The sequence below is a fragment of the Helicoverpa zea genome, chromosome 8 (assembly GCF_022581195.2).
Source record: "Helicoverpa zea isolate HzStark_Cry1AcR chromosome 8, ilHelZeax1.1, whole genome shotgun sequence".
NCBI classification, from domain to species: domain Eukaryota; kingdom Metazoa; phylum Arthropoda; class Insecta; order Lepidoptera; family Noctuidae; genus Helicoverpa; species Helicoverpa zea.
The window spans coordinates 13,436,463-13,463,695 of NC_061459.1; the positions used below are offsets into that span (position 1 = coordinate 13,436,463).

Consider the following 27,233-nt stretch of genomic DNA (forward strand, 5'->3'; position numbering starts at 1 on the left):
ACAAGTATGATTCGTCATTATATAGGTACATCCAATAGGTTGGTTACTAACTAAGACATTGACTCAATGGTAAATTCTCACGTTAATCAAGACTGCACACTTACACCACTTGGAATAGGTACCTACACACAAATATTAGCCACCAAAACCAGCATTAGGTATGTTACTTGAATAATCTAAAAGTTTTTTACGTGTTTTTCCCGGCACATTTCATTTTCTTTCCCGCGCTCTTCTTGTAAGGGGACAATTCGGCAAAAGCACTCCTCAATACAGCCACAACCAGTTAGTAATAAAGAAAATATTATTTTGAATTTAGAATTCAAGTTGTAATAGTCGTCAATCAGTGTCACATATTGAAATAATTGTAATTAACGATTATCACTATTACACAAAATGTGGAGTGCCAAGACAAAAAAAAATAAAAGACTGGAAAAATTAAAAGATAAACATGAAATGATTTTCCATGGTAGTAAGGGTTATTATTTCTACATCATAATAATACCTCAAAATACACTTAACGGAATGACCTACACTGTTTTTTGTGCAATAGAAGACAGTTCATTCTGCTAACTCGGTTATGTTCGAGTCGCCTCACCAAAGACTGATTTAGTTTATTTTTTGTTGCAGGTAATACTACTTCATGAACGACCTTACTACTACAGATTCGCCAGCTTTTGTGGTAACTACAGCACTTCTCACCCACTGTACTAATGCAGATGGATGTTTGTATGTAAAGCTTATACAATATTGTAAGTACCGGCCTGCAATCAGTCCTGTAGTGTCCTACTCCATTTCGTACGAATTACAAGCACGTAAAAGATAATAAGTAAAATAAGAAGATGTAAGTCTGATATAAGTCGTTTCCACAGAAAAAATATTAGAATCACATTTTTTTTCTTACTAGTAAGATCCAATGCTTCTGGCTTCTGGTAGTTTGCAGACGCTAGCAGCATAGTGGAGTTTTGTTCCAACGTTTCGCAAATCATGAAAACGCTTGAGTTATTTAACAGTAACTTTAAGATGCTTGTAGGCCCACCGAGCACTCTGTGTAGATCAGCGCAGCTAGCTTTGATTTTTTTCTGTCCTTCTCATAGATCCCACAAGCGTATTTTATCTATAATCCTTCTAGTATGCGCTAACCTGTACGTAAACCCATTTTCACGGAAGTATTCCTGTTCGTGAAGGATAATTTTGTCTAATGATGCGAAACACGTTAAAATGAGTGCCAACATTAAGATTAGGCGTGACCGCCATTAACCCAGATGCCGCTACTGCGCAGTCGCAGCCACGCGCCGCCACAAGTGAAACAAAACATCGCCGTTACAATAATTTAATTCAGTCATATCATACAAATATTAAACTATGCATGTTTAGTATATCTTGACTAGCTTATAGTTCAAACAATATAAATATATGGTTCCACAGCAGCGCTCATGTGCGGGACTGGTCTGTGGGCTCTACAGTCAATACTAATGCCATTTCAATTGTTTGTCAGTCACGTCGGTTCAGCACTGTCCGGCCCCGCACAGGTCACACTGCCGCGACTGGAATGATACCTCTCACTAATTAAGGCTTAATGACATAATGTTACAATGCGTTATAACTCTTATTACAAAAATATGCTATTTCTTGCAGACAACTTTGTATAACATGTTCATTGCTCATGGGTCAAAAGTTTATCATCCGTCATATGATTTATTTCAAATCCAGTATTATTAACGTACCACTTACAAGTAGATTAATTATGAATATAGTTTTAGAGAGAGATTCACATGTGTGAGAATGATTACAAAAATATGTTCAACTAATTCGATTAACATGACGTAAAGTTCTCACAGCTATTACAAAAATAATGTCATTTGTTTTATAACGTTCACAGTCTACTGTTCAGTTGATTCAAGTAACTTGTCTACTGAAGCATTATGCTTCAACTTATTGAACAAGCAAACAAATTTTAGTTTACTTCAAATAATTTTGTCATTCCCCGAACAGTATGGCAGTGTACAAAATAAATAATCTTAATTCTAAGCTGTGACTAGAAAACATACAGTGACTAGAGTATTAGTTACGGCTATCAGCCGCACATAATATACAATTTAGTATCCATCATCTTATTTACTTACAAATTAACACAAATATTTTTTAATAACAGTAGGTAATCACATATTCTGGTCATGGCATGAATGTCAATCATTCTAAAGTTCAATGATTACACAGGTACGAGGTTCATTGTTGTGGTAAAATAAATAAAATAATAATTGTCTTTTAAGGATAATTTCAGAGGACATTACAAACTATACCTGGTAACAGAGACATGGCGCCCAAACATACACGAGACGCCAGTTTGATAACCTACTGGCCTTTCTATCTGGAATGTACAAAAAATATGGCACATTACGCCTAGCACACAAACAAACAAGAACTTTAATATTATTAGCTTATTCGAGTGAGTCTTGAAATTAAACAATATTCCTGTAAAAGCGTTTCAGTAATAGGAACAGTATCCATAGCTAAGCCAACGTTTGTGATATGTAGTCATAATGTGTGCTTATATTCACACACACTAAAGGCGATGAATTTCTGAAACAATATGAAGCAATCTGTAGTTTACAATTATGATGATTTGTACCCGTGATCAGATAACTTCATAAATACGGCACTTTATGGTGGACATTGATAACTATCTCGTCCGTAATGATAGTGGTGTGATGTAAACTTTGTAATACAGTTTACAATGTCAGTGATTTGGTGCAAGTTTTACAGATCAATAAGCTTGATACTGGTGTGTAGGTACACAGCAGACAAATAATGCACATTGTTTCGGTAACGAAGGTCACTTTGCGTCAGAACAATGTGTCCCACTATTACGTATCCATTACATGATTCAGGTAAATGTGATGACAAAACTAATATTGTTAGCAAGTACGAGCGCGGAGGCAAATATTGAAAACAAATGTTTGTTTTACTGATGCAATAGTTTAACATTTCCTTACAGTGGTAATGAATTTAACTGATTCATTAAATATATATCCTCCATTGTTTATCGAGGAAAATATTAATTGTTTGAAACTAAAGGCCTAAAATCTATTTGTTCCTTTTGTAATATTGCTACGGGCATTTTCCTTGTCAAGTATAAAATACTTTTGAAGTTATATCTAAATGAAATGAAGTTGAGTGATCACAAGTGTAGCGCAAGCGTAGTACACGTAATACCAGACACGACACACGACACCGAAATATTCAGAAAGACACGGCGCACCATAAGGCAATCATTACACCCTCACTATATGATACACCATGACTTACGTGTCTATAGCTGTGTGGGTATTATTGACACATGGGGTAGGTATAGACCAGTCCTTTTATAGCTGAATACCATGTATTATTCTTACAATATTTCCTGTTTTTAATAACAATGTTACAGTTTAAAGTACCTATTCAATAGGAGGTGTCATTTATGCTAAAGTGCCCACATGGTTTTCAGCGAAAACGACATAAATCTTCATTGTTCAATATCGGAAGTCCTCGATACAGCTTCAGCAATCGATGCTAGAAAAGCTATGCAAAGGCTACATTCAGGCCAAGAATGTGTGTCAATGTGGTCACTTAAATTTTAAACTAACTTTATCATAGGAAGATCTATCATTTTGGCTTATTAAATAAGGATAAAATTAGATATTTTTCATCAGTTTTTTGTAGCGAGTTCGAAGCCCGTAACATGTAACATTTTTGTATAAGTAAATAATCAGTATTGGAATGGACATCTCACAGGGCTGGATTGAGTTCAGTTTATCACTAAACAACAGTACTTAGAGTAAGTTTGTGCGTTGGTTGGGGTCCGCACGGCGTCGTGAGGGTGTGTGTACAGAGTACAAAACGTTGAGGTCAGTCGGACACTCAGAACGTCAGCACCGGCTCCTCGCGGTGGTCCAGGATGTCTGGAAATTAGTTACAGGAACATTAGTTTCCGTATGGCGAATATACAATGGGTCCACCTGTGGTTACCTACTGGTCCACAGTTTGTATGCTCTTAAAGCTTTTTTCTGTAGACGGAATATCTGTGGCGAGTTTAGACTATACATAGAATTAGTTAAAGAAGAAAACATAAGAGGAAACCTGAAAGAGGTACTAGGAATCGAAATGCTGATGAGTATATGTAGTAATAAATGAAAAAATGGTAAGGAAGGTTTTGGGTATGAGTGTGAATGGACATGGCAGGCGTGTTTATGAATGTATGTGTATGTTACCTTTGGCGATGGTCCACCAGGGCAGCGTGACGTAGGTGAGGTAGGCGTTGAGCGGCGTGGACTGCTGGCGCTTGCCCTCCTTCCACAGGTGGAAGGTCTGCGTGAAGCCGCGCGTCGCCCACAGCGGGTTGTACGCGCCGTCGTCCAGCTCTGTGCCAACACCACCACCCTCAGTGCCCTCAAGTTCACACACACACGACTCTATCAGCTAAGTTGAAATTCTTTCCCATGTATCTGTTGCGTGCCACCGACGGCTTCCGACCGATACTTTTTCTATTGACGCGTGGTCGTCGGTCGCATGCGACAGACGCGTGGGATAGAATTTCAGCTTTAGAATGTATTTTATCTAACGGTAATAATAAGTGTAAAAGAATGATAAAGTAATGTAAATGGAATGGTGTAATAGAGTAAATGAAGTGATATGATGTATGGGTCGGTGAAGTATGCCAGCAGTGGGGCTCGGCGCGGCGAGTACCGGCGTGGCGGCGCGGCAGGTCGCACCAGTAGTACACGGCCGTGCCGTCCGGCGTGCGGCGCCGCGGCGGCTGCGACGCGTCCGCCGACGCCGAGCGCTGCGCCGCCACGCGCCGCGACACCGCGCCCAGGCACGCCGGCGACGACACGTCCGCGCGCCGCCCTGCCGGACCAACGCTGTACTGCCCTGCCGCCCTCACTACCCCGGGCCGCACCGCCCACGTAGGCGAGATCAAAGCACACTAAGTCTGATTCATGCACACCACGTTTAAATTAGGGAACGAATAACTTTAATGTGAACTCAATAAAGATAAAGTGAACAAATCATTGACCGAGAACTTTCGGCGCTGCTCAATGTCACAGTCATTTATACAATCAGTTCCATTAAGACCCTCATATTGATACTGACGGAACACCAACTGAACATCGCATACTGAACAAGCAAGTGAGCGCTCACATACCGACATAATTCAAATAGGACATTTATAGGAAAATGTATTTACACAACTGCAATAAAATAATTAAGATTCTAATTGGATTTGATTAGATTCTTACGACATAGGTATTATGGCGTTCACTAGATGGCGTTAGCGAGGCAATATGAAGGATCTTTGCTTTCAGCGTTGCATTAAGCCCTGCCGCGGAGGGTGCTCGCTACATATGATGGTACTCACCGTCGCGCAGGTCACCGGCCTCCACTTCAGCGATGCCGTTGACGAGTGAGTCCAGCCCCTCATTCTCGGAGCGGCTCTTGTCGCGCGAGTCCCGCGTGCGCCACCCGCCGCGGACGAAGTTGTTGATGTTCGCGCTCGGGTCACTCAGCCGGCGCTGGAACACCGTGCCAGGGGTTACTTCACCAGCACCAAAACATTCTTACTGTAATGGCAGTCCGTGCTCAGTGCCTAAATGAAAGGTTCGTGATGCGTTCTGACCTGGTGCCTGTACATGAACATCTCCTCGGGGTCGTCGTCCCAGTCGCTGTCCCACATGTCGGTGGCGGGCAGGCCGGGCTCGGAGGAGGGCGTGTCGAGGCCGGTGGCGTGGGGCCGCGACACCGCCATCTCGGCGTGGCCCTTGCCGCTGGGCCCCTTCATGCGCACGAACTCGCAACGCGCCGCCGTCTTGCCGCCCAGCAGCCCGAACGACATGCGCTGCGCCACCTTCGTCGACAGCGACGTTTGCTGGAAACAACACACAACCATATGCAGCATAGATAACGATCAGCAAAATCCCTACGATTGCTTAAAGTACATCGATCAACTCTCAGTTTTCACGTAACACAAACATTCACTTTTCATAGAGAAAAAGGAAAACATACAATAGCTGAAAGCAAGCAGCGATATTGTGTTGTAACAATGGGCTTTGTGGCAGGAAGTGCAGCAGCCGTGCGCTGGGAACGAGTTTATCTGTATGCGTGTAGCTCGCGTACGCGCGCACTCCGCCTCACGCCGCACTCTCGCCTCACAAACATGCTAAACACGACATTGTTTTTATAATCACGTCAAAAATAATACAAGGAGAAACGGAGAAATACAATATCCTGCTACTACAGCCTTAACTTACGCATATAGGCATATTTCTGCTCTATTGTTTTTAATAATTTAATTAGTAAAGTTCCCAGAATGGGGAAATACTAATTAAAATCCTAATATGTTAAAGACAATTAATACCTATTTAATACTAATCATACATTTGTAAATTTCGTCGTGATATTGAGATGAATGAAGCAACAAATTCCTGAGATAATAGAGCGAGTTGTCATGTAGGTACTGCCACAAACCGGTCCAATAGCCACCGCATCACATCAGTGGGCGGAGGCCGCTCTAACACTATACGGCTTTTAATAGTAACCAATCTACATTTATCACGCGTTGCGCAATATTTTACTTTACATTACAATTTAATATCCCCATGTTGGTACCTATATTTAATAGGTATATCCCAAGTGTCCCTAATACGCCTTTGAACTCATCAGTGCCCTGTGACACCAACAGAGAAGTTTACAGATATAGGTTCAGAATTTTGTACTCATTCATTCCAAACCAAAATTATGTCATCTACAATCTACATATACCTACTAATAAACACAATTAGAGCTGATGTAACAAGGAGTACCTGATATTTCATCCGGGTGCGGGTGATAATTCCCTTTAGATGCAGGCTAAACCGCGCAAACAACTAGTTATGTGATAGATAAATCTTTCCAAAACATGAGTATCTGCATTTGGAATACGAGAAATAAAGCTTCCGAATTAAAATCTCGTTTGGGAATCGCGATGAGTAGCAAAAAGAAGTAGGTCAACAAGAGCGGCGGGCGTGAACGGCCAGACTGTGCCCTTTAGTGCTCCGTCTGTAGTGACGCGCACGTGAGTCATAGTGCCCTACAGCCCAACCACCGGCCCTCAGCCAAGCACGGCGGCTGTCGACCCCGCGAACACTACACACCTATTGTTCCCACTCGCACTCACCACATGATTCATGACGATAACATATGTACTTACATAAACACAACTATAAAAGAAAGTTATTCAAATCAATACGTAGCTCCGTCTGTCTTTGATATAGCCGACGTATTGCACAAACGACGAGCAAGCAATGAATAAGTAAGGAACTAGTTTCCGCCGTCAACAATACAGTTCAGGGTCCCTTAGATAATGATTGTTCTATTTTTTACGCAAGAGTAGACCTATTAACCGACCGGCAAGTTTAGTAACAAAGTCACGAGATAGAGACAAGTAGCGAGAAGTGCTCGAAGCCCACTTAATAACCACTTGAAGGTAATTATAATGATGTAAAGGCGTCAAGTGTTACTAGTGTCAAGCTGTGATGGAGTGCGGACGGCGGCGTGCCGGCAATCGATACAAGCCGAACAGATGGCCTACTTGTAGCAAATTGACAGTGACAGCATTTCCCTGAGACACCCACTTGAGAGAATCGACGGCAGCATCCCACACTAGGTGTTGAGGACGATGTCGCGCCGCGGGACGCTCGCACACACTGGCACATTGAAGTGGCCGGGTGGCTGAATGAGAAGCTCTAACTAGATGGCGATTATGTGAAGTATACAAACACATTTCTAAAAACTTGAAAACTGCTAATCAGTGGAAAACTGTCTGTTACATGAGACATTTTGCTTAACGAGCAATACTTAAGTTTAATACGAAAAGATATGACAATAACGTTGCAGCAGTATTTGCCGCTCATAGTATAGACATGGTTACCCATTCGTGAGAGGGTGTTGGTGTCGGGTGGTGAGATGAGATCACGCGTGACGTGTGCGCCCTCACTGATGTCAGCCGGCACCCTCGGCGGCGCCCGCTCCACGGATTAGCGATAAATGCTCCAAAATGTACCGAGCACGCGTCAATTCATAAACAAATACTTAATAGGTACACTCTTACAATCAAATGATCGTAATACCTAATATTATTATTTTACACGAAACATGGTCTAACGTTATGTAATAAAACAATAGCAAAACTAATCGCTAGATGCGAGTAGGTGTACAATAAACTGCTTGTAATCTAGCAATAAATACCGTTGTAGTTGATTGCATGGCTTCATGTGAGTACAATAATATGTGGTAACTAACCTAGTACACAGCAGTGTACTGGCAGTCCTAGGAGCAGGGCGCGCGCGCGGGGGCGGGCGCGGGCGGGCGTGACGTCACGGCTACAGCCCGCTTGTTTGCTCCACTACAGACACTGATCAATTAGTCTGCCATTAATCAGGCCTTGTTAATACACCGACACACCCCGACTTTACTGGGAGACACTTCCTAATGGCGTTTTGTAATTTATTTCCTTGAAAGTTTTATCAAGATTCGTTGTAATTAATAAACTTTCTTAAAATCATTCTTTGCTCTTAGTAACATTTGAATACAAAATACCGTACCAAAAATAGTCGTATGTAAAACACGACACAAGTCTCGTCAATGGCCAGCAGTGACCGTAGTGGACCGCGCAGTGACGCGCTACACATCGCCACGTGAAAGGAGACCTTCCGCTCTTTAATGGCTCTAACGGTCTCTGAGCTATAATGACGTGGATTGCGAAAATTATGTCGCTACCGATAAAATGCCACCAATGTTGAAATTCATCTCAAAAGTAACGTATTCAAAGACTATCCAATAATCAACAGCACGTTCTAGAGAGGAGAAGGTTCGATATGATAATTCTCATCACGCAGATCCCAGAAAATCGTGCAATGATAATAGAGGGTGCGATGTGAGACGTATTCTGTGAGGCGAGTGGAAGGCCGGCGCCGCGTGACGTCGTGCCGGCGCCGCCGACTCCCCATAACGCACACCTCGTAAACCCTGCTCCCGTCACAGGAAGGGATTGCTCGCCTTTCACTTTATAACTATTTACTCAGCCATCGCGACAGCATAATGTGTGTCTATTTATGTTAAAATCTACTAAGTACATTCTGTGTGAAACTGGAAGAGTGACATTCCAACAATCCTGGCAAGACATGTTTTATAAAATAATATCAAGTTTTTACTGTCGTATTTTTTGCGTACATAATTTAAGCCAAGTTAAGTATGTCAAGTTGTCCTTCTTGCTTGTACCCAAGTCTCCGCCGCGTCGGCACGGAGCAGGTATTATGACTTTCGGGCTAGAATTATTTATTAAGTGGAGTATCATATAAGTGATCTGAAAAGCGATTGTCACTCGTTTAATGCCATTTTATAACTTTATTCATGGGATTATAACGATAATTCAAATACGAGATAAGTGAAAATAAAGATACTGCGTTATCTGAAGAGCATTGCTTAGATAATAATGAAGTAGGTACTTACGTTATTAGAAACTTATTTGAACATGTTACAGCGATATTCTGCACAACTTTATTTCATATCGTACACTCGACATAAAAACGTATTAATTAAAACAACGAAGTTTACGCAAGACTTCTTAGATCGACTTTCAGATAGGTAATTTTGCGAATCGCAATCAGAAAGTGTTATGTAAAACGGGTCACATATTTTAGAATTCCTGAAAAGATCTGATAATAAGTGAATCTAGAATTTTCTACGAGATACGAGCACAACATAACAAAGTCACGAGGCTTTCGGACAGTTATCGCAGATCCGGCATCCTAAGGATTTATCGACGTAGAGGCCGACGTGATAAAGCATTTTTTATCCGAGCGAACTGTTGCCGTTGTTATCGGTTGAATATTAATGCAATATAATGTCAAAACACCACGATATCAGTGAAATCGATCGATGATATTAAAAAGCAAGAAGCTTGTGACGCGATGATCAATAGTAGCCAATAGTTTGGCGAGATGTCGCGAATCTGCGCCCATACATTATACTGTTCTGTTCGTAAAATATCTCCACATGGGCGCAGGGATACAATGGGAACAAAAGTGGTTGGATGCTCAACAGGTAACGTTAACTCCAACCGAATCAAGCCGGTAAGGATCTGAGATTGTCATGAAACTTGTTGTCCTCATTGTTTCACTTGTTGTCCTCAGTTATTTGGTTAACTGGTATCTATTTCATCTGGTTTCTAACTTATTTAGAGCCTATTGATATTTTGATGGTGGTCGTTATGGTATCGCCAAATACATATTATATCGATACGAAAATGATGATAAAGCATTAACATTCTGGTTGTGCGGGCCGCGCGATGTGTCTCGATTCCCATCGACTGTAACTGTACTGTACTGAAATATTGTACACGAGCCAGAGTAGCGGCAAATTACTTTTATTCTGGAAAGTTCTAGATCATATATCGACAGTCATTTGTGAACTTTTAGATGGTCCGAGGATATGGAACATTCTCTAACCGATGTACGTAACAATGGTCTGTAGTTTCTCGCAAATTGTGGCGGGAGAACACAAAGCCGCTAGAGAAAACATTAATATTCCATTAGGCAAGAGGGTGTGTATCGGAAAGGACCCGTGGCAAGGTCGCGCCGGCTACAACTACGTTATAATGAACTGCCGCCATTTGTATGGATTCCTCGAGCTAACAACCATGATTACGTTCGTGCTCATGACTTACTATAAAAAGCTTCTAACGACTTAGCTACCTACTACATCAGTACCTACTTGGATCCTGGAATATACTATTATTCTGTCATCGTATGTTTTATAACCACCTATTAGACTAAATTTAACCGCAAAAGACGAGGACGAAAACCGTGAAGCACTTATTGTGTAACTGGCTTATCGCTATTAGTCATCAATTAACTGAAGAACGTTTGTATTAGTTTATTATGATGAACTGAAAACAGCGAACTCCATGCGAGCAGCGACGATAACGCTCAGACGCAGCAGATATCCCGACTAGCGTCAAACAAAATATAAGTAACGCGTATCCGGTTCGGCAAATGATACTAGCAAAGGTTAACTAACAAACACGACAAAAAATTAATTATGACATATTATTATGTAGGTGCATGCCTATAGCAGCATTCATAAATATGGTCAAATATGCATTTTATCCGTCGGTTTATCGAATGGCAAACGTATTTAGAGATACGTTGTCTAATCTGCGTCCAGATACGATATGCTCACGTTGTCTAAGCGGATCTTCGCGTTATCGACCATACATGAATTATTATATTTTTCTATATTATTCAGTAGGTACTTCATTAAGATTATAATCACTTACATGCGTAGCGCATTTATAAGATAGGTATTCACAGGAAATTACAAGTTGGAGTAGCATTTCAAACGCTCAGCTTGCAAGAATGTTAGTCTACATCATTCTTTACAGAGATGTGAGAAGCCGTGCTCCATGCAACAGTAAATTAACAACAGTTAATAGAAGTAATATTGAATGAAATTTGTATTTTTAAACTGTTGTAGTCGTGTCTAAAATACAGGCTATTTTGTAACGTGACATGACCTAGCCTGTATCCATAAGTAATCGCTTTGCTTGTCGGAAGTCTTGATATGTTAAGGCTTTTAAAAAGTTTGTTTGTTTGACGATGTCGTCGCTAACAGTCGCTGGAGAGCGGAACAATAGAGTTGCTCACGAGCGTCGAGCGCGAGGTCTCGCGGGCCGCGGCTCTGCAGTCGCAGCCCCCGGCGGCCATTGTGCTCGCGAGCACTTCGCGACACTCGGAAGCGTTTGTCGACATTTCTTCTTTGCCCATTGTCTGAGGCACTACAACATGCCTTATATCACGACTTGAGCCGCTTGTCAACTCACTTCAGCTGTGAATCTGCGCAATAGTTGGCACTTATGTCCATGGTGCATGGTGAATTCTAAATATGCTAATGTTATGTAGCAGGAAGCCGGATACATGTTTTGTTTTGATTTTGGTGAGGTCGTCTAAGCAAAGCACCCGGCAATTAGCGGTGACGCCATGACACTTGTTGCTCGGGCCTGCGCCCTCCGCCCGCGACATTTACTCTCGACACTAACCCACTGACACGGACCCCTGTGTACCTTCTCTAAAATATACATAACCATGAGCTGTGAGCCCTCAGTGAATCATGCAAAGAGCATAAATTATCGCAAATAATCTAAGCTTTTATCACTGACATTGAATTTCATAACATATTATTTTCATATCCTAAATCTTGAATACCTATCGTACTCGTAGTATAACACAATGATACCTATTTAGGTGCTCGATACACCACATTTTACTTAAAATAAGTAATGAAAAAATAAGTTGAACTCCACATTAAAGTACCTAGACCACATTCGTTTACTTTAGACGTGACATCAAAATATAATATCAATAACTTAAATATCAAATGAGTCACCAAAATGTCACAGTTACAGTGAAATACCGAAAAGAACATCTTTTCATAGTTTGATATTGATTATCTCCCACGCATTGGGCCGAGCTGACATTATTTACGTAAGTTCACATTGGTTCAGTTCACACATCACGAAGTCACTCATCGCCTGCAACTACTACATACACACGCTAAACAGACGTGTTAACCAAACCCATCACAACTCGGTAATGGAGTAGCAAAGGCACCACAGATCTCGACACATTCTGGTGAGAGGAGAACCACAACAGCTTAATGTGAATGCTTTTTGCATTAGAAAATAAAACGACAAATGAACAAAAACGCGGGAACATTAACGTTTCTGTAAAATGAGGCTTAACAGTGAAAAAGAACAACTGTTATTCAGATAAAAATCTGGCATAAGTACTAGATCATAAAACTGAATAATTTTATAGAAATGTTGTTAATACCCGATATAAAGTAGATATCATTTTGGAGCACTTACCCTGGAGTCGTAGACCCTGGTGAGGATGTCGTAGCGGATGGAGCCGAGGAAGATGACGGCCTGCGCGGCGCAGCCCCGGCCGCGCGCCACCAGCTCCACGCACACCATCTCGCCGTCGCGCACCACTATGTCGCAGAACACCTGACATACAACACAGCACATTAACACGGAATCTTAGTACAACACAATAAATGGTTTCCCGAATCGAAAAACCGATCAAATCGGTGGATGGAAATGATTCTATTTAAGAGACATGACATTATGAATTTTGTGTGTCGTCACCGCTACGCTTACAACGTTGTTCTCTAGTATAATTTGTATTAAAATGGGCAGCCAGTGGTTTAGCAACAATGTGAAAGGTTAAAACTAAAGTCTTCGGCTCATATATTACATGCCTAAGTATAAATTAGTTCGTTTAGCTACAAAAACTGGCTCACTAACAACCTTGTACATATTTGTTTTTAGTAATTTATTCTTGAAAGATCTCCTTACAGGTACCTCAAGCCACGTCGTAATGTACCTAACATTTTGACACAAACACAATGAATCATACTTATTTAAATGCGACTCTGAAAATCTTTCAAGCTGTCAATGATAATAGCTGCCCATTACACAATCAACTAAAAGCTAGCTATGTAGTACATATACGCGTGAAACTTCGTATACAATGAACATTATTGCATTATTAGTGTTAACGGAGAGAACGTACAGAATACAGATAACTTTAAAAGACAAACGCTAATGTTGATATAACACTTGATCTTGTAGAACGTCATATTCTCAATATGCATCAAATACCGAAAGTCTAATGGACATAATTAGTTAGTCAATGTCACCTCACACCGCCATAATTGAGGAAATATGCATACCTTGGTTATAGTGCAACAGTTCGCGACATAACATTGTAACATTGCGAGTGAGTGCCGAGGCCGCGGTTAACCCTAATGAGATATCGTCAGCTAAGTCGTTTAATTTAATTTCAATATGCTAATTTTCTCGAACACTCTGTATCGACCACGCGAATGCTTTTAATGTTACTCATTTAAAGCCATAACTAGCCGACATTACGTCATGGACCAAGTTTTCCATATTTGTGAGCGCAATCTGATCTGTGTGTCAGTACTCATGACTCGTTAATATAAATAACCAGGAAAATAAATGTCGGCTTCGAAAACATACAGGAAATCCCACCACGCATCGGTTACATAGGTTACAATAATTTCATTAATTATTGTATCTCGGCGGCGGTAAACAACAAATGATGTCATCGTAATCGATTTCCATAATTAGAGTCACGTAGGTACATATTTGTCAAGTTGAATAGATAGCATGATATCGTTGTATTCGATGTTTCCAAATGATGTTGACCACCACCCACAATACAGTTAAGCTTTAGATCTGGCCATTATTTCCTGGTTACTGGCAACGACAACACATCGCTTACGATAATACAATTTATATGACCTAGTTACACTGGACAATTGTTACAATACATATCATGTATCAACAGAATTACTCATGTTCTCACCCAAACACATACATATAGAAAACTGTAGCTAGCATAATTAAGCAAGTACCTAATACGTTATCTGTCTCATTAGTTCTAATTAATTATCATTGTACACACTGTCAAGGTGTCATATGTGCGATGCTAAGGTTCGCAATTTGCGAATAATGAGTAAACTGTGGCGAACTTGTCCTGACGATCGCGGGTTTACTGAATTACAATAAGAAAAGACAAGAGCGCATGAACAGGGCGATGATGACGCGTTTGCTAGGGAAATCCAAAGCTGCACACAACGGACAATGAAGATTAAGACTTAACAATTGTCACTTTTACGATATTTTCTTTAATAATCAAGTATGCCAAGTAATAATCATAAAAAAACTTATCTAATCAAAAAAGTGCTGATGGACTAAGTTGCTGAAAAAAAAAACGAACAATACTGGCGATAAAAGTATGAGGACAATACAAGCTTAGTGAGACAAGTTGTATGGAACGATTCCGATAACAATTTACGAAATCCACAGAAAAGTGAACCTAGCAACACGCAAACGAGTATCAGTTGATGGAGAAGGGAAGAGATGAAGTCTACTAACATTCTCTGCATTGCATTGTGCACGCACATGACAACTTAAATGGACAGCTGGTACTGAGTTTTTTTTTGTGGAAGCAATCTCGATATTTCTATCCATTCGTTGTACTTGTGATGTCAAGACTGATTCATTTTTATTATTCCTTTCTTACTTAACCAATCGCTTTCTGTATTATATAGTTAGGCATAAAATGTTCACTTCGTACTCCATGACTCACTTAATACCATTACTCATACTTAAGCCATTTTATTCACAGTTCATAAATGACTACAATTATAGCTAATCACGTTAATTATTTCCAATAAACACGCAATTAGGTGTGGATGCAAAGTCCGCTACAATTCCACACATATCAGGAGCAGAACTATTTCTTTAGCTATCGTTGAGCTGCATGTCGGTCGCCAGATAACTGACACAGACACACAAACACGACGGATTCATGATTAACCTACACTGTGAACAAGGACAAGCTGTCGTATTAATGGCGTCAAACCATAAGGCACAGTGGACAATTACAACTTCTTATCGGCTGTTTTTTCCAACGTCGATGACGGCTTTATGTTTTTCAATTGAGAAATATTATCGCTTAGTCAATTGATTGGAAGCAGTAGATTGCAATCACATGGCCGCAATCACAGCGTATTGATCACACAATCACACAACATAACAGTCTAATGAATATGAACCCAGATAACGGTTAAATGCCGACAATATAATCTATTCACAGAGCTAGGATGTGCATCAACTGCGGGGCTATTCATTGGCTTGTCTGTTCATTGTGTGTGAGAGATATATTGTACGTGTTGTGTGCACACACAGTGCTGCAGTCGGCTTCTAACTGCATAATATTAGAGAATAAAGCGCGATACACGGCCGGCTGCGCACGTCCACGCTAAATATAACGACGTTCGCTTATCGCTTCCACAACATAACACCTCCGAGTCGACCAAGCTATCTTATGCAAACACCGTCCTCTATCCATCCTAAGATGTCTGCCAGATCTGTTTGCGATAAAAACACACTTATTCTGTTCTTTTATTTGAAATATAATACTCGTATATTAAATATTTTCGCACAACGAAAAGCAACGTAAAGAAGAATCGAGAAACATTCGATGTAAAGTGAATGTCAACATAAAATACTTGTTTAGGTAGCATATAGGTATTATTTTTCTATGTAACAACATAGTTGAATTTTACAATCTTTTAGTATTTAGAGTAGTGATTTAATTGTACCTAGCCTATTTAGCGTCGTATTGTAGGCTAACTAGCCAAGTATCTACGAAGCGAAGGTGTGTGCGCGAGGCGTGAGAACGAAACACAACACCAGTGCACGCGCACCGGGCGCCGGACTCACTGGCCGCCACTCAAGGACTGCGCCTGCGCATGTACAACCTCTCTTGTATCCTTATTAATTTTATTTATTAATTTCGGACATATTTACTGCATGCCGTTGTTGCTTGAGTGAAACTATATCTAATCACGCAGATAACGACCAATTATTTTTTTACGTTCAAAATTCTTACGAGGAAGTTGAGGAGGAGAACATAGGCATGCATCTGGTTTGACTAACAGCAGCGTCGTTGGAAAAAGTTAGCCGATGAACCCTGAAACACAATTTAGAACAAATTGTACTGAATTTCAATAGTACGTTCAATAATTATAATTGTTATGATCATATTTCGATAAGGCCGTACATTCTCCTAATGGAACCGCGATTGCGTGTCTCAGTCGGCCGTCTCCTTCGCGTGTTCGCCACTGCAAACCACCTGAAGATGGCAATCGCCTCACTCGTGGTATACCATAATAACACGTTTATGAGATAATTGACTACCTTGTTACTTTTAAATGAAAGTGTATCGCTGATAACGGCTGTATCGGGAACAATAAATGTAGACGTCCAACGCTAAAAAATATTATGTTTGCTATCGAAAGCGCAGCCAGAAAATACCGACACCAAAAGAAAGTGTCTGCGGCTGCATTGCATTTCGTTCTGCCGTAATCCGTGCACTATTAATCATACATAACAGTGGTCGAGTCGGAACGTACACTAGGTGCTGTTGTACTTAGACGCAATGAAATAATTACGAGCTAAGTGCTTCATTAATATGCTAGACGCGGCACTAATAAATACAGCAGCCGAGCAGACATGCACAAGGTCTGCGAAATTAACTGTCTCGGGTAACTTTATGAATTTAGAAACCCTTTGTGGTGTACGTAGGCTCATGTTACAGTTTCATTAGACAAACGTGATCGATAGTCGCCAGCCGGGCCGGTGGTGCACCGGTTGTGGCCGGATTTAATTACCGGTCGGTCCGCTCGCTCCGTGCAGCGCATCGCCTCGCTAACTGTTGCACACAGATTCTCACCAGATCAATACATTAAATTCTTGACCGTTATTTGAAGCTTACTAGTTTGAGATAGGCACCTACGTGTTTTCCGCTTTTATCTCTGTCCTTTTCTACCCTATATCTTGCATCTCTCTCGCACACCGACCAGTTTCACTCCCCACCAGGCAGGAGGCGACGAGTGTTCTCGGCGGCCACAGTTCGTCATTGGCGTCTTGTTTTCCGCCCGAGAAGGTTGGTCTAACCAACCGCTGTAGTATTTCGTTGAAAAATAAACTCAGTGCTCTCGCAGAACACAGGTGAGTTTATAATATTTTGTACAATTTGTTAACGGTTTTACCGTTCGATATTCGATTTTGCGAAATCAAGTGTTAATATTTTGTACATCTACCCCTTTTTTGTCACGAGTTTCTTCCGTGTACTTTTTTTTTTCAGTAATTTGTTTTCAGAATGAGTGACTTATAAAGCAAATACGGATGCGGTAAATAATAAAGCTACCACAGCCCGTGCACGTGACTATGGAAAAGAAAGCAAGCCCGAAGTTCCTAAGGCACCTGTGGCCCTAGTTCAATCCTGCAAGGCGTTCAACTTTTTGACAAAAGAGAATGGTGTGAGGTGCGGTCCAACCAGCATCTCCTTAGTTCGGACTGGTCACTACCGCACTTGAAGAGGGCTGGTGGTGTCAAGAAAGCTTTTCGGCCTTGAAAGACTTGGTACGCCCCCCTCGGACTGCCAGTAAGTCTGTTAGCCACCCCCCATGGGGGTCGGCTCATTATCACGGCGTGTGATGGTTTTCGGCCTTGAAAGACTTGGTACGCTCCCCTCGGACTGCCAGTAAGTCTGTTAGCCACCCCCCGTAGGGGTCGGCTCATTATCACGGCGTGTGATGGTTTTCGGCCTTGAAAGACTTGGTACGCTCCGCCTAGGACTGCCAGTAAGTATACTAGCCACCCCCCGCAGGGGTCGGTTCATTATCACGGACCCGCGCAGGGTACCAATCTTGCATTTTGCGAGTCGCAGCATCATTACAAAGCAGGGACCAGTAAGTATACTAGCCACCCCCCGCAGGGGTCGGTTCATTATCACGGACCCGCGCAGGGTACCAATCTTGCATGTTGCGAGTAGCAGCATCATTACAAAGCAGGGACCAGTAAGTATACTAGCCATCCCCCGCAGGGGTCGGCTCATTATCACGGACCCTCGCAGGGTACCAATCATGCATGTTGCGGGTCGTACCATCATTGCAATCTACCCTCGCAGGGTGGCTTTTTGGATCGACTTTCGAAGAGTCGCCATTATAACCTTCCCTCGAAGGGAAATGGTAATCACACTCACGCTGAATGGCGTGTGACGCAAAACTCTAAAACCTCCCTTGGGATATCACGAGTAAATTACAATAGGAACCATGTCCAACAGAGGAAACAGAAAGCGTCCAGGACCGCAGGCGGACTTTGATGCGTCCAACAAGGCACGTAAGTTATGACTTTCCAGGCGGGTTGCCTAACATTATATCAAGACCAATGGAAAGAAATGGGAGCTCCGCCTTTCTTGTTAAAAATAATAACTGGGTATCGCATACCATTGGCCAAAAGCCACCTTTGATAGATAATGCCAGATTTGACCAGAGAGTCCAAAGAGATGGATGTCGTCATATCCCAAATGATAAAACAAAAAGTTCTATTGATAGCTGCAAATTCTGCCAGCTTTCTTTCCAATATGTTTCTTGTGCCCAAAAGGCGACGGAAAGAACCGTCCAATACTCAATCTCAAGGTTCTCAACAAGTTCATAATTACGGAACCCTTCAGTTTAATAAATGTTTTTCGGGTGCTAGAGTTTCTTCAGAAAGACGAATGGCTGTGCAAGTGGATCTCGCCCAGGCTTACTGCTACCTTCCGGTAGCCGAAGGTCACAGATATGTTCTTCGACTAGTATACAGAAGAAGACTGCTTCAGATTACGTGCCTACCATTTGGCTTAAGCACGGCACCCAAGACCTTCGCCACAGTGACCAATTTGGGTGGCTCAAACTTTGAAAACTCAAGGGTTACTTATAATTGTGTATCTCGATTTTCTGGTGGCTCACCAAGATATATTTGCCTACTTTGGGATCATTTGCACCATGTTTTGGATGGCAAGTGAATAAATCGCAAGCATTATCAACAAGATAATGACAAAACGCACTACGTGACAAACAGCACGACAAACTTAGAAGACCTGCATAGCTTGATAGGACTTTTAAACTTCGCAAGTTTTCGTTGTTCCATACGGCAGACTGCATTACCGGGCTCTCCTCACTTTCCTCAATGCAGTGTTGAACAGCAATCTATACCTACCCTATTCATGGAACCGTGAGCCAAACGGTGAACAAACCATAAAAAGGGTTCTTATAAGTCACGATTGAAGTAATGATCATATTTTATAAAAATAACTACGAAAGTAATATACTGACAACATTAGAAATGATATTTTAGAACGATGTCTGTGGAACTTATGCAATCTTTTCAAACTTAATTGAAATCAAATATGTATAATAAATGCCGTAAATTATTTTCTTAATTTTAATGAAATATGTAGTAAATCGTTTACATGTAAAATGAACCTAGAAGTCTTGACTGTCATACATAGAACCCTACTTAATTGAAGACCACAGATACTAAGAACATTTTACATAAAAATGTGACGTTTTTGTCATCGGTCGGGTTATACCCACCATTTTGAAAAAGTGTCATTCTTTGGTTACATTGTGGGCTCACGGCTCGGTGAATGGAGTATAGCAATGTTGAACCTACCAGCAGATACCTTAGCAGATCTAAAGTGGTGGCTGGTCAGCTGCCACCAAACCTTGGATATTCATTCGCCACTTCCCTGTCACCTTATAACCACGGACGCCTCCGATGTAGGATGGGGGCACAACTGAACGGAACTCCCGTAATGGGTTCATGGAACGAGAGAGAAAAAGGCTTTCACTGCGATCTGAAAGAGATGCTTGCAGTATTAACTGGAAAATCATGGCAAGTTGCTAAAGAGATCAACAGCCATTTTTCAATGCAGAAATGGGACTGTGGTGTCATATCTAAGAAATCAAGGTGGCACCCGATCAAGGAGCCTACCGAACTTGACGTACAGAGTATTCAGTTATCTTGAGCTGTATCAAATCTATCACGTCGTGAATCATATACCAGCCCTATTCAACAGTCAGGCAGACCATCTCACCCGACACAAACCTCCACCGGAGTGGCATCTTGTATCAGCAGTGGACCTATTTGCCTCGAAGCGAGCCCAGGGACACATAGTTGTGTACTACGTGCCCCTAGATCTGAAGGACCCGAAAGCGGGGTTCCACGATGCATTTTTCTCAAGTTTTGACTTACCCGCTAGCATGGGTATTACCGCCACCTTACCTTATACCGTAGGTCCTCAGTCATCTCAATTCAGGAACGAGAGTTAATCACATAGTAGTTCCTTCGGTGGCACCAGGTATTTTGGCGAGCAGATTTGAAGTCCCGATCATTAGCAGTACCCTACACACTGATGAACCTCGAGCAGAAACCGATAGACACAGCAACGGGGATACCCCCTGCCAAGGTCAAGGAAATGGGGGGGGGAGGGACAAGGAGTCTCTCCGACTGAAGTCTTCTTCAATCCACACGCAACACTTATCAATCAGCTTGGAGTCGATGGTTAAATTGGGGCGAAAAGTATGAAATTGGATCCTATGAATCCTTGAATCCCTATTTGGACCTATACTTACCCAATTTTTAGCGGACTTACACATAGTAAATAAACTAGCATACAATACTATTTTATTACACAAGTCAGTTATAGCTACACTATGCAATGCAGAAACCACTCTAGAGCTAGGTTCACACGTTCTAGTCGGACACATTTTAAAATCAATAGCGCTGAGCAAACCTGTTCCCCGGGAAGCCGTCCATCTGGAATATTGACCAATTGGTAACCTACTTAAGTGCAGTAAACGTAGACGAGAATAATCCATTTGCAACTTCCAGGCACACTGCTGCTCTTTCTTTTGCTAGCTTGTTTCGGAAAGGCGAGTCCATGATCTTTCCTTGCTTGCAATAGACCCAGAACATCTCAAAAACAACAAAGATAATTTAATCTTATGGCCAGTCTTTGGCTCTAAGACCGACAGTTCTAGTCATAGGCAGTCGGGTTGTTGTTTGATGGATAATCAGGAAAATATAAATCTAAGTCCAGTGTATTGGGTCAGAAAGACTAAAGCCTTGTTAGAAGATAGACGGACATCGGCTAATTCCTTAAATTTATTTATATCCGTTAGAGGCCAACCAAAGGCAGGCACCCGAACGATGATGCGGGTGGATTAAGACATTGTTAAAAGAGGCAGGAATAACTACAACCCCAGGAAGCTTCCACTCGGCGGTAGCGTCAAAATCTGTGTTGACAATATACCTTTGGACGATATATTAGCAAAGGGTAATTGGCGATCAGGCAATACATTTGCCCATTTTTACAGAAGGGAAAGATACCCATTAAATAGAAGTAGCAAGTTATCTCGATTATTTAATTAATCCAGCTGATTAATGTCTATATTTTTGTTACTATTGTTATTAAGAAGTATCGCAATGTTTTTGTTAATTACTATTAGAAAATGAAATCAATTTTTGCTTTTGTTCTTGCATCTCTCTTTTAATTTTTATTACTCATCCTTCAAGCCCCTTTCCCAACTAAGTTGGGGTCGGCTTCCAGTCTAACAGGATGTAGCTGAGTACCAGTACCAGTTAACTTTGATTACATTAGTATTCCAGGACGCAATACACATACTTACATGTGATTACTCGTGTACCTAAGTACCTATTTACATACACAATTTCATTGTGCTTTTGCTCACATTGGCGTCCACTTCCACCAGGCGATAACAAACACGTCTCAAACTAGTAAGCTTCAAATAACGGTCAAGAATTTAATAGCAGCGTTTTACCTGAAATAAAACGCATATTAAATACTTACCTTATTTGAAGCTTACATTTTAATTTCTGCCTGGTGTTTTCGACTCAATGACGAACTGTGGCCGCCGAGAACACTCGTCGCCTCCTGCCTGGTGGGGAGTGAAACTGGTCGGTGTGCGAGAGAGATGCAAGATATAGGGTAGAAAAGGACAGAGATAAAAGCGGAAAACACGTAGGTGCCTATCTCAAACTAGTAAGCTTCAAATAAGGTAAGTATTTAATATGCGTTTTATTTCAGGTAAAACGCTGCTAATACACGCCGAAATCGCGTCCACACTGCGCTGACTACACTCAATGGTGTCTCCTAAATAACGTTACAGATAGATCATTTGAGACTTCGCATCTCAAATCAACGCCAGTTAAATAACGTTTTATACGTTTGCAATAATGTTTTAGGATAGTACTCATGAAAGGACCATGAGTCAAATTGGGCTCATTGTCCAACAGAGTTATAGCATATGCCGTTGTGAAGGTTTTTGTTTGTACTAAAATTGTTACTTTGGGCACTACCTTCAATTCCATGGCAAAAAAAAAGATATGCACCTAAATAGGTTTACATATTACGTAGGTATACATTCTGGTTAACAGAAACGAAATGGGTCGAGATGCCATCGCTCAGTATTACTGCTCGTGTCTAACAGGTAGACGCTCAGTAGGAATTTGTGCTCATATCATTTCAATAATATGGTGTCTAGGGTTAGGCAGGCACTCACAATTTAATCCACCGGCAGGATATTTAGACGACATTATTATTGATATTGATTGAAATGTTAACAAAAATAATTTTAACTGTTAGCAGCTGTTTTACTTTTTATGTATACATTAAACCTGGAATTAAAACTAGTTAAAGGTGTTCAATAACAAAACCTACACTGCCATAACAGCACTACTTTTTGCAGAATATTAGTTTATTTATGGTCGGAGAAAAATATTTATAGCAAAATAACCCCATGGATTCTTCGCAAAAATGAGTTTAAATCTTTATATTTAGTGCTTTACAAGTATATTCAAAGTGGTCTCATCTCTGTTGGTGGGTGAGCCCAGGCTTCATACATTTTTGCCCATGGTCCTTTGGAGAGCTCTCATCATCCCTATGAGCGCGATTCTCTCGGGGATGTCGTCCAAGTTTTGACGGTGACGTCATTGTATGATTCACCGCTTACAGCACACAGTCGCCTGGCGAATGATAAATAAGCATGATCTTCGTACGCATTAGTAACGTGACGCCTCTTCTGTGAACACATGAATCAATGTTGTTGTTTTTGAAAACCCTGATTGTGGAGTGGAATCTATCGGTGCAATTACTTCATCTGCTTGATGTAGTTCATATGAAGTTGTCGTATAGAAAGCAGCTAACGACGTTTTTGTCGATTTGATTGATACATACAAAGTCTTTATTATCGAGAATTACTTCAGTTGCCAACACGATGTGGATATGTAATTGAGAGCAGCTCTTGACTAGGTGCTTGGGCTAAGAGCCGGTGCTCTCAATATATCCGCACTACATAAATGCAGACAAGTGTTCGGATTAGCGAGCGCTCCAGCCAAACGCCGATAGGAACACAATGCAATTGGGCCACCTGGAGGCTTTCCAAGCAGCCGCGGCAACTGGAGCGCGACCAGATACCCCCGCCTACACCTTCACTCTCAGCGGAAACTGATATACTTACTGGGTTGGAGGCATATGTACTACCATACCAGTACGGATTATAGCATATGTATGTAATTATAACTTTTACCGTATTATTGCATACTGGCAGTGATTAAGACCTGCCTTTCAAGTAATAGTGCGCGGTTCCAAGCACGCAAGTTCCAATACCACTTTTCCATGCTAGGTATATATATATTTTCTAAATGTTATATGAAATATTAGTGACTAAAAGTCGTCTCGTTAGTCTCACTAAATCGTCGTGAGGTAACCTGGACTGAAAGGTTCTCTATGTGCGGAACCTTGGGTTATTTACCTAGTAAAGTAATGGCTTGGAGAATGACTTTCAAATACCTACTTCAAGTCTTTTGACCCTATTTTGAAGTATGTGTACCGAATTGACAACAATACTTAGTAATATTGATATGTGTCACTTTACTGCAGTATAAGAGCGAGCACAATATGCGGTGGGCGAGATAAAGCCCAGACATTTGGATCAGGCTTGAACTGTACACTACAGTGCTGGTGTGGGTACGCGAAGTAGGCCACTGTGGCGCGTCAATTTATATAAGAGAACCTACGATACGTGCTCGCTGACCTATTAACTGTACATAGACAATTTGATCGCAGCCACTGATCAAATCGTCTGTGTACAATCTCATTAGCGTCGTAGCAAATACCATCCCATATGGAAAGCTTATTTTTTTATAATATCTCTGCACACTAATAACAAATATAAGTGAATATTTGCAGTTTATGTTATTGCTAGTAAACTAGGTCTATAATAATCATAATGACAGTGAGTTTCATAGCACCATACATCTCGTAACTACTGAGAAATTGTCGCCATGATCTACTGCGAGCCAACTAGACTGGCTCCAGTAACATATTTAGAGTTCAGGGACGCGACCGCGACGATAATACATACTGTAATATCTATCTATTATTCCGACGATAAGACCCTAAACTCAGGTATCTGGCGACTTAAAATTCTGTACCTATAGTGATCACAAGCTCCATGTACCTAGTGAGGCCTATACAAGTTATCAAAGCTCCCATTAATACAATTGACTGGTGTCACTTTGGAAGACCATATTACAAAGAGCGGACGCTTCAGTTTCCCACGCAAGTTAGCCCAAGGACGCAAGTTAGTGCTCATGCGGTTGGCTTAACAACATTTACAATACAACCAATCTATTTACTGGGAGTGTAATAAATAAGTCCAGCCAGTCGAATACAATAAAATGTCTTTGCTTGCAAAGAGGCAAAAATTGCACGAGGCTGCTTTGCATCAATCTAGGCAATCATCAAATCCAATCAAGCAAGGAGCAAAACCACGATAACAATGATGAAGTGCGATTAAATGCAACGAGTCGTTTAATGAAAGCGACGACGTTGGCAGTATTTATTTTTATCTCGGGGCGTGTAGTATGCACACACGCTATCGGCGCTGCCAGCCGGCGCTGCATATCGGTCAGCGCGCACAGCACGACGCACACGACAGTGCTCGCGCGCAAGGTCGCCGCGCAGAGGACGCGCTGAGAGGAGCGCCCGCGCCGCCCCCAACACGCTATTCTTAACAACACTCGCTATATTGGACAGCTACAATCTAATACAGCTAATAATCTGTCAACTATTATTTGGCAATTATTTACACAGCTGAACAGAGAGACACAATTTTGAAAAATCTGTCAGTAATTAAGCTAATGAATAGTTATCATTTCCATATTACCCTAGCTACACTTTAACGTCGCCTTTTGTTGTCGATTTAATAATGTTTAAATAACTAGGAACAAAAGACGCGTCATAATTTCGAGAACTGTTAACAATCCTATTGAAAAGGCAACACCAAATTCTGATCTTGCGTACCCGTAGGGGTCGCAGTCATTGAACAAATTCCTGTTTCAGATTCTTAAAATAGTTGGTGATAACCCAGCTAGAGAAATAAAACTCCTTCACAATCGTAACAGTCATCGTGACGTAACAACGACCACAAACATTTCACTAACGAGGCTGATTCGCGAAACCTGTTCCTGATAACGAACAATTAGTTTAAAAACTGAGGATATCAAACTACAGATATAAGGTAATCACTAATCACCGTCCAGTTCAATGCCAATCGCTAATTGTGTGATAATTAGCTAATCGCATCAACTGATGGAAATTAATGCGCAGCCATTTAAGCGGGGCAGAAATAACTTGGAACGAGTTTTATATGCATACAAATCGCAAATTCCCAAGCCTTCAGAAACAAGATATTATTAATGTCATTGTTTATAGAGATAAAAGAATTCCGTTTTATACTCGTGTGAATCTAATACGTGATTGGTACAGACATGAGCGATGACAGCTGCATGATGAAGACAGACTGCGCAGATAGGGGACGTTTACCGAGCACCGGCGATGCAGCGCCAACTGTATAATTATCGACAGACACAATGAAGGGACAGCCAGGCCAGGCCCGGCTCGGTGCGCGAGCACTCGCCACACGGCGCTCCACCGACTGTGCCAGGCGAAGCTAACGCAAACAGGAACGAGACTTTGAATATCATCATCAATATCAGCCACATTAACACATTCGAAGTTCTAGAACTGACATATTATATGCCATCGGGTTTCTTATCTTGGAATAGAAAATGTCAACGCAGCTGTTGATATTTTTTAGAGTAATAGAGATAACGATCCCAAAAATAACCAAAATAATAGAATGCAGAGCTACATAAAATGATGTTGTTGGCCTCAGGACAACGAGAAGAATCTACATTTTAACAGACCATTAGTCGTCTGCTGTTGTTTTAGTGTAAATGTTTCGAGTTGGAAGTTAATTACCGCGCCACGTTCGGATGTTGTGCTGAAGTCAACTAGAAACAAGCGCGCCGCTGTCGGCCTTGAGGCGCACCTTAGATAAACATCTCCGCGTATTCGCCGAAGACGAATCGTTCGTGTATTTTCGGTTTCGTAGGAATTATATACGAGAAGGTGTATCAATTCTCGCCGGGGATATATACCTATCCTATTGCTAGAAAAAAACACAAAACCCCAAAATATTTTTGTGATCTTTATATCAGGTGTGTCGTTCACAATCACATTAAATTAAATGCGTTAATGTACTGGTTAAAATATGACGATTAACACAAAGAAAAAAGAAAAATACGTAAAAATAAAAAAATGAATTTTTCAAACAAAGTAAATACAATAAAAATGTGCGAAAATTAG

At 41.3% G+C, this 27,233-nt stretch overlaps 2 protein-coding genes across 6 annotated transcripts in view; one reads left to right on the top strand and one right to left on the bottom strand.

Moving 5' to 3' along the window:
* LOC124632667 (phosphatidylcholine:ceramide cholinephosphotransferase 2-like) overlaps positions 1 to 27,233 on the top strand; it is an 89,476-nt gene that overhangs the window by 53,246 nt on the left and 8,997 nt on the right. The gene's annotated exons all lie outside the window — the stretch shown is intronic.
* LOC124632665 (uncharacterized protein KIAA0930 homolog) overlaps positions 1,317 to 27,233 on the bottom strand; it is a 41,380-nt gene continuing 15,463 nt past the window's right edge. For 3 of the 5 annotated variants that reach the window (XM_047167598.1, XM_047167595.1, XM_047167596.1), the window contains 6 exons: positions 12,938 to 13,078; positions 5,654 to 5,902; positions 5,396 to 5,549; positions 4,723 to 4,884; positions 4,248 to 4,397; positions 1,317 to 3,938 (listed from right to left, as the gene is read on the bottom strand). In XM_047167598.1, the coding sequence (XP_047023554.1) occupies positions 3,898 to 3,938; positions 4,248 to 4,397; positions 4,723 to 4,884; positions 5,396 to 5,549; positions 5,654 to 5,902; positions 12,938 to 13,078 (897 nt within the window). In that variant the 3' untranslated portion in view covers positions 1,317 to 3,897. The remainder of the gene's footprint in view (positions 3,939 to 4,247; positions 4,398 to 4,722; positions 4,885 to 5,395; positions 5,550 to 5,653; positions 5,903 to 12,937; positions 13,079 to 27,233) is intronic. The other 2 variants (XR_006984655.1, XM_047167597.1) reach the window with 2 other exon arrangements.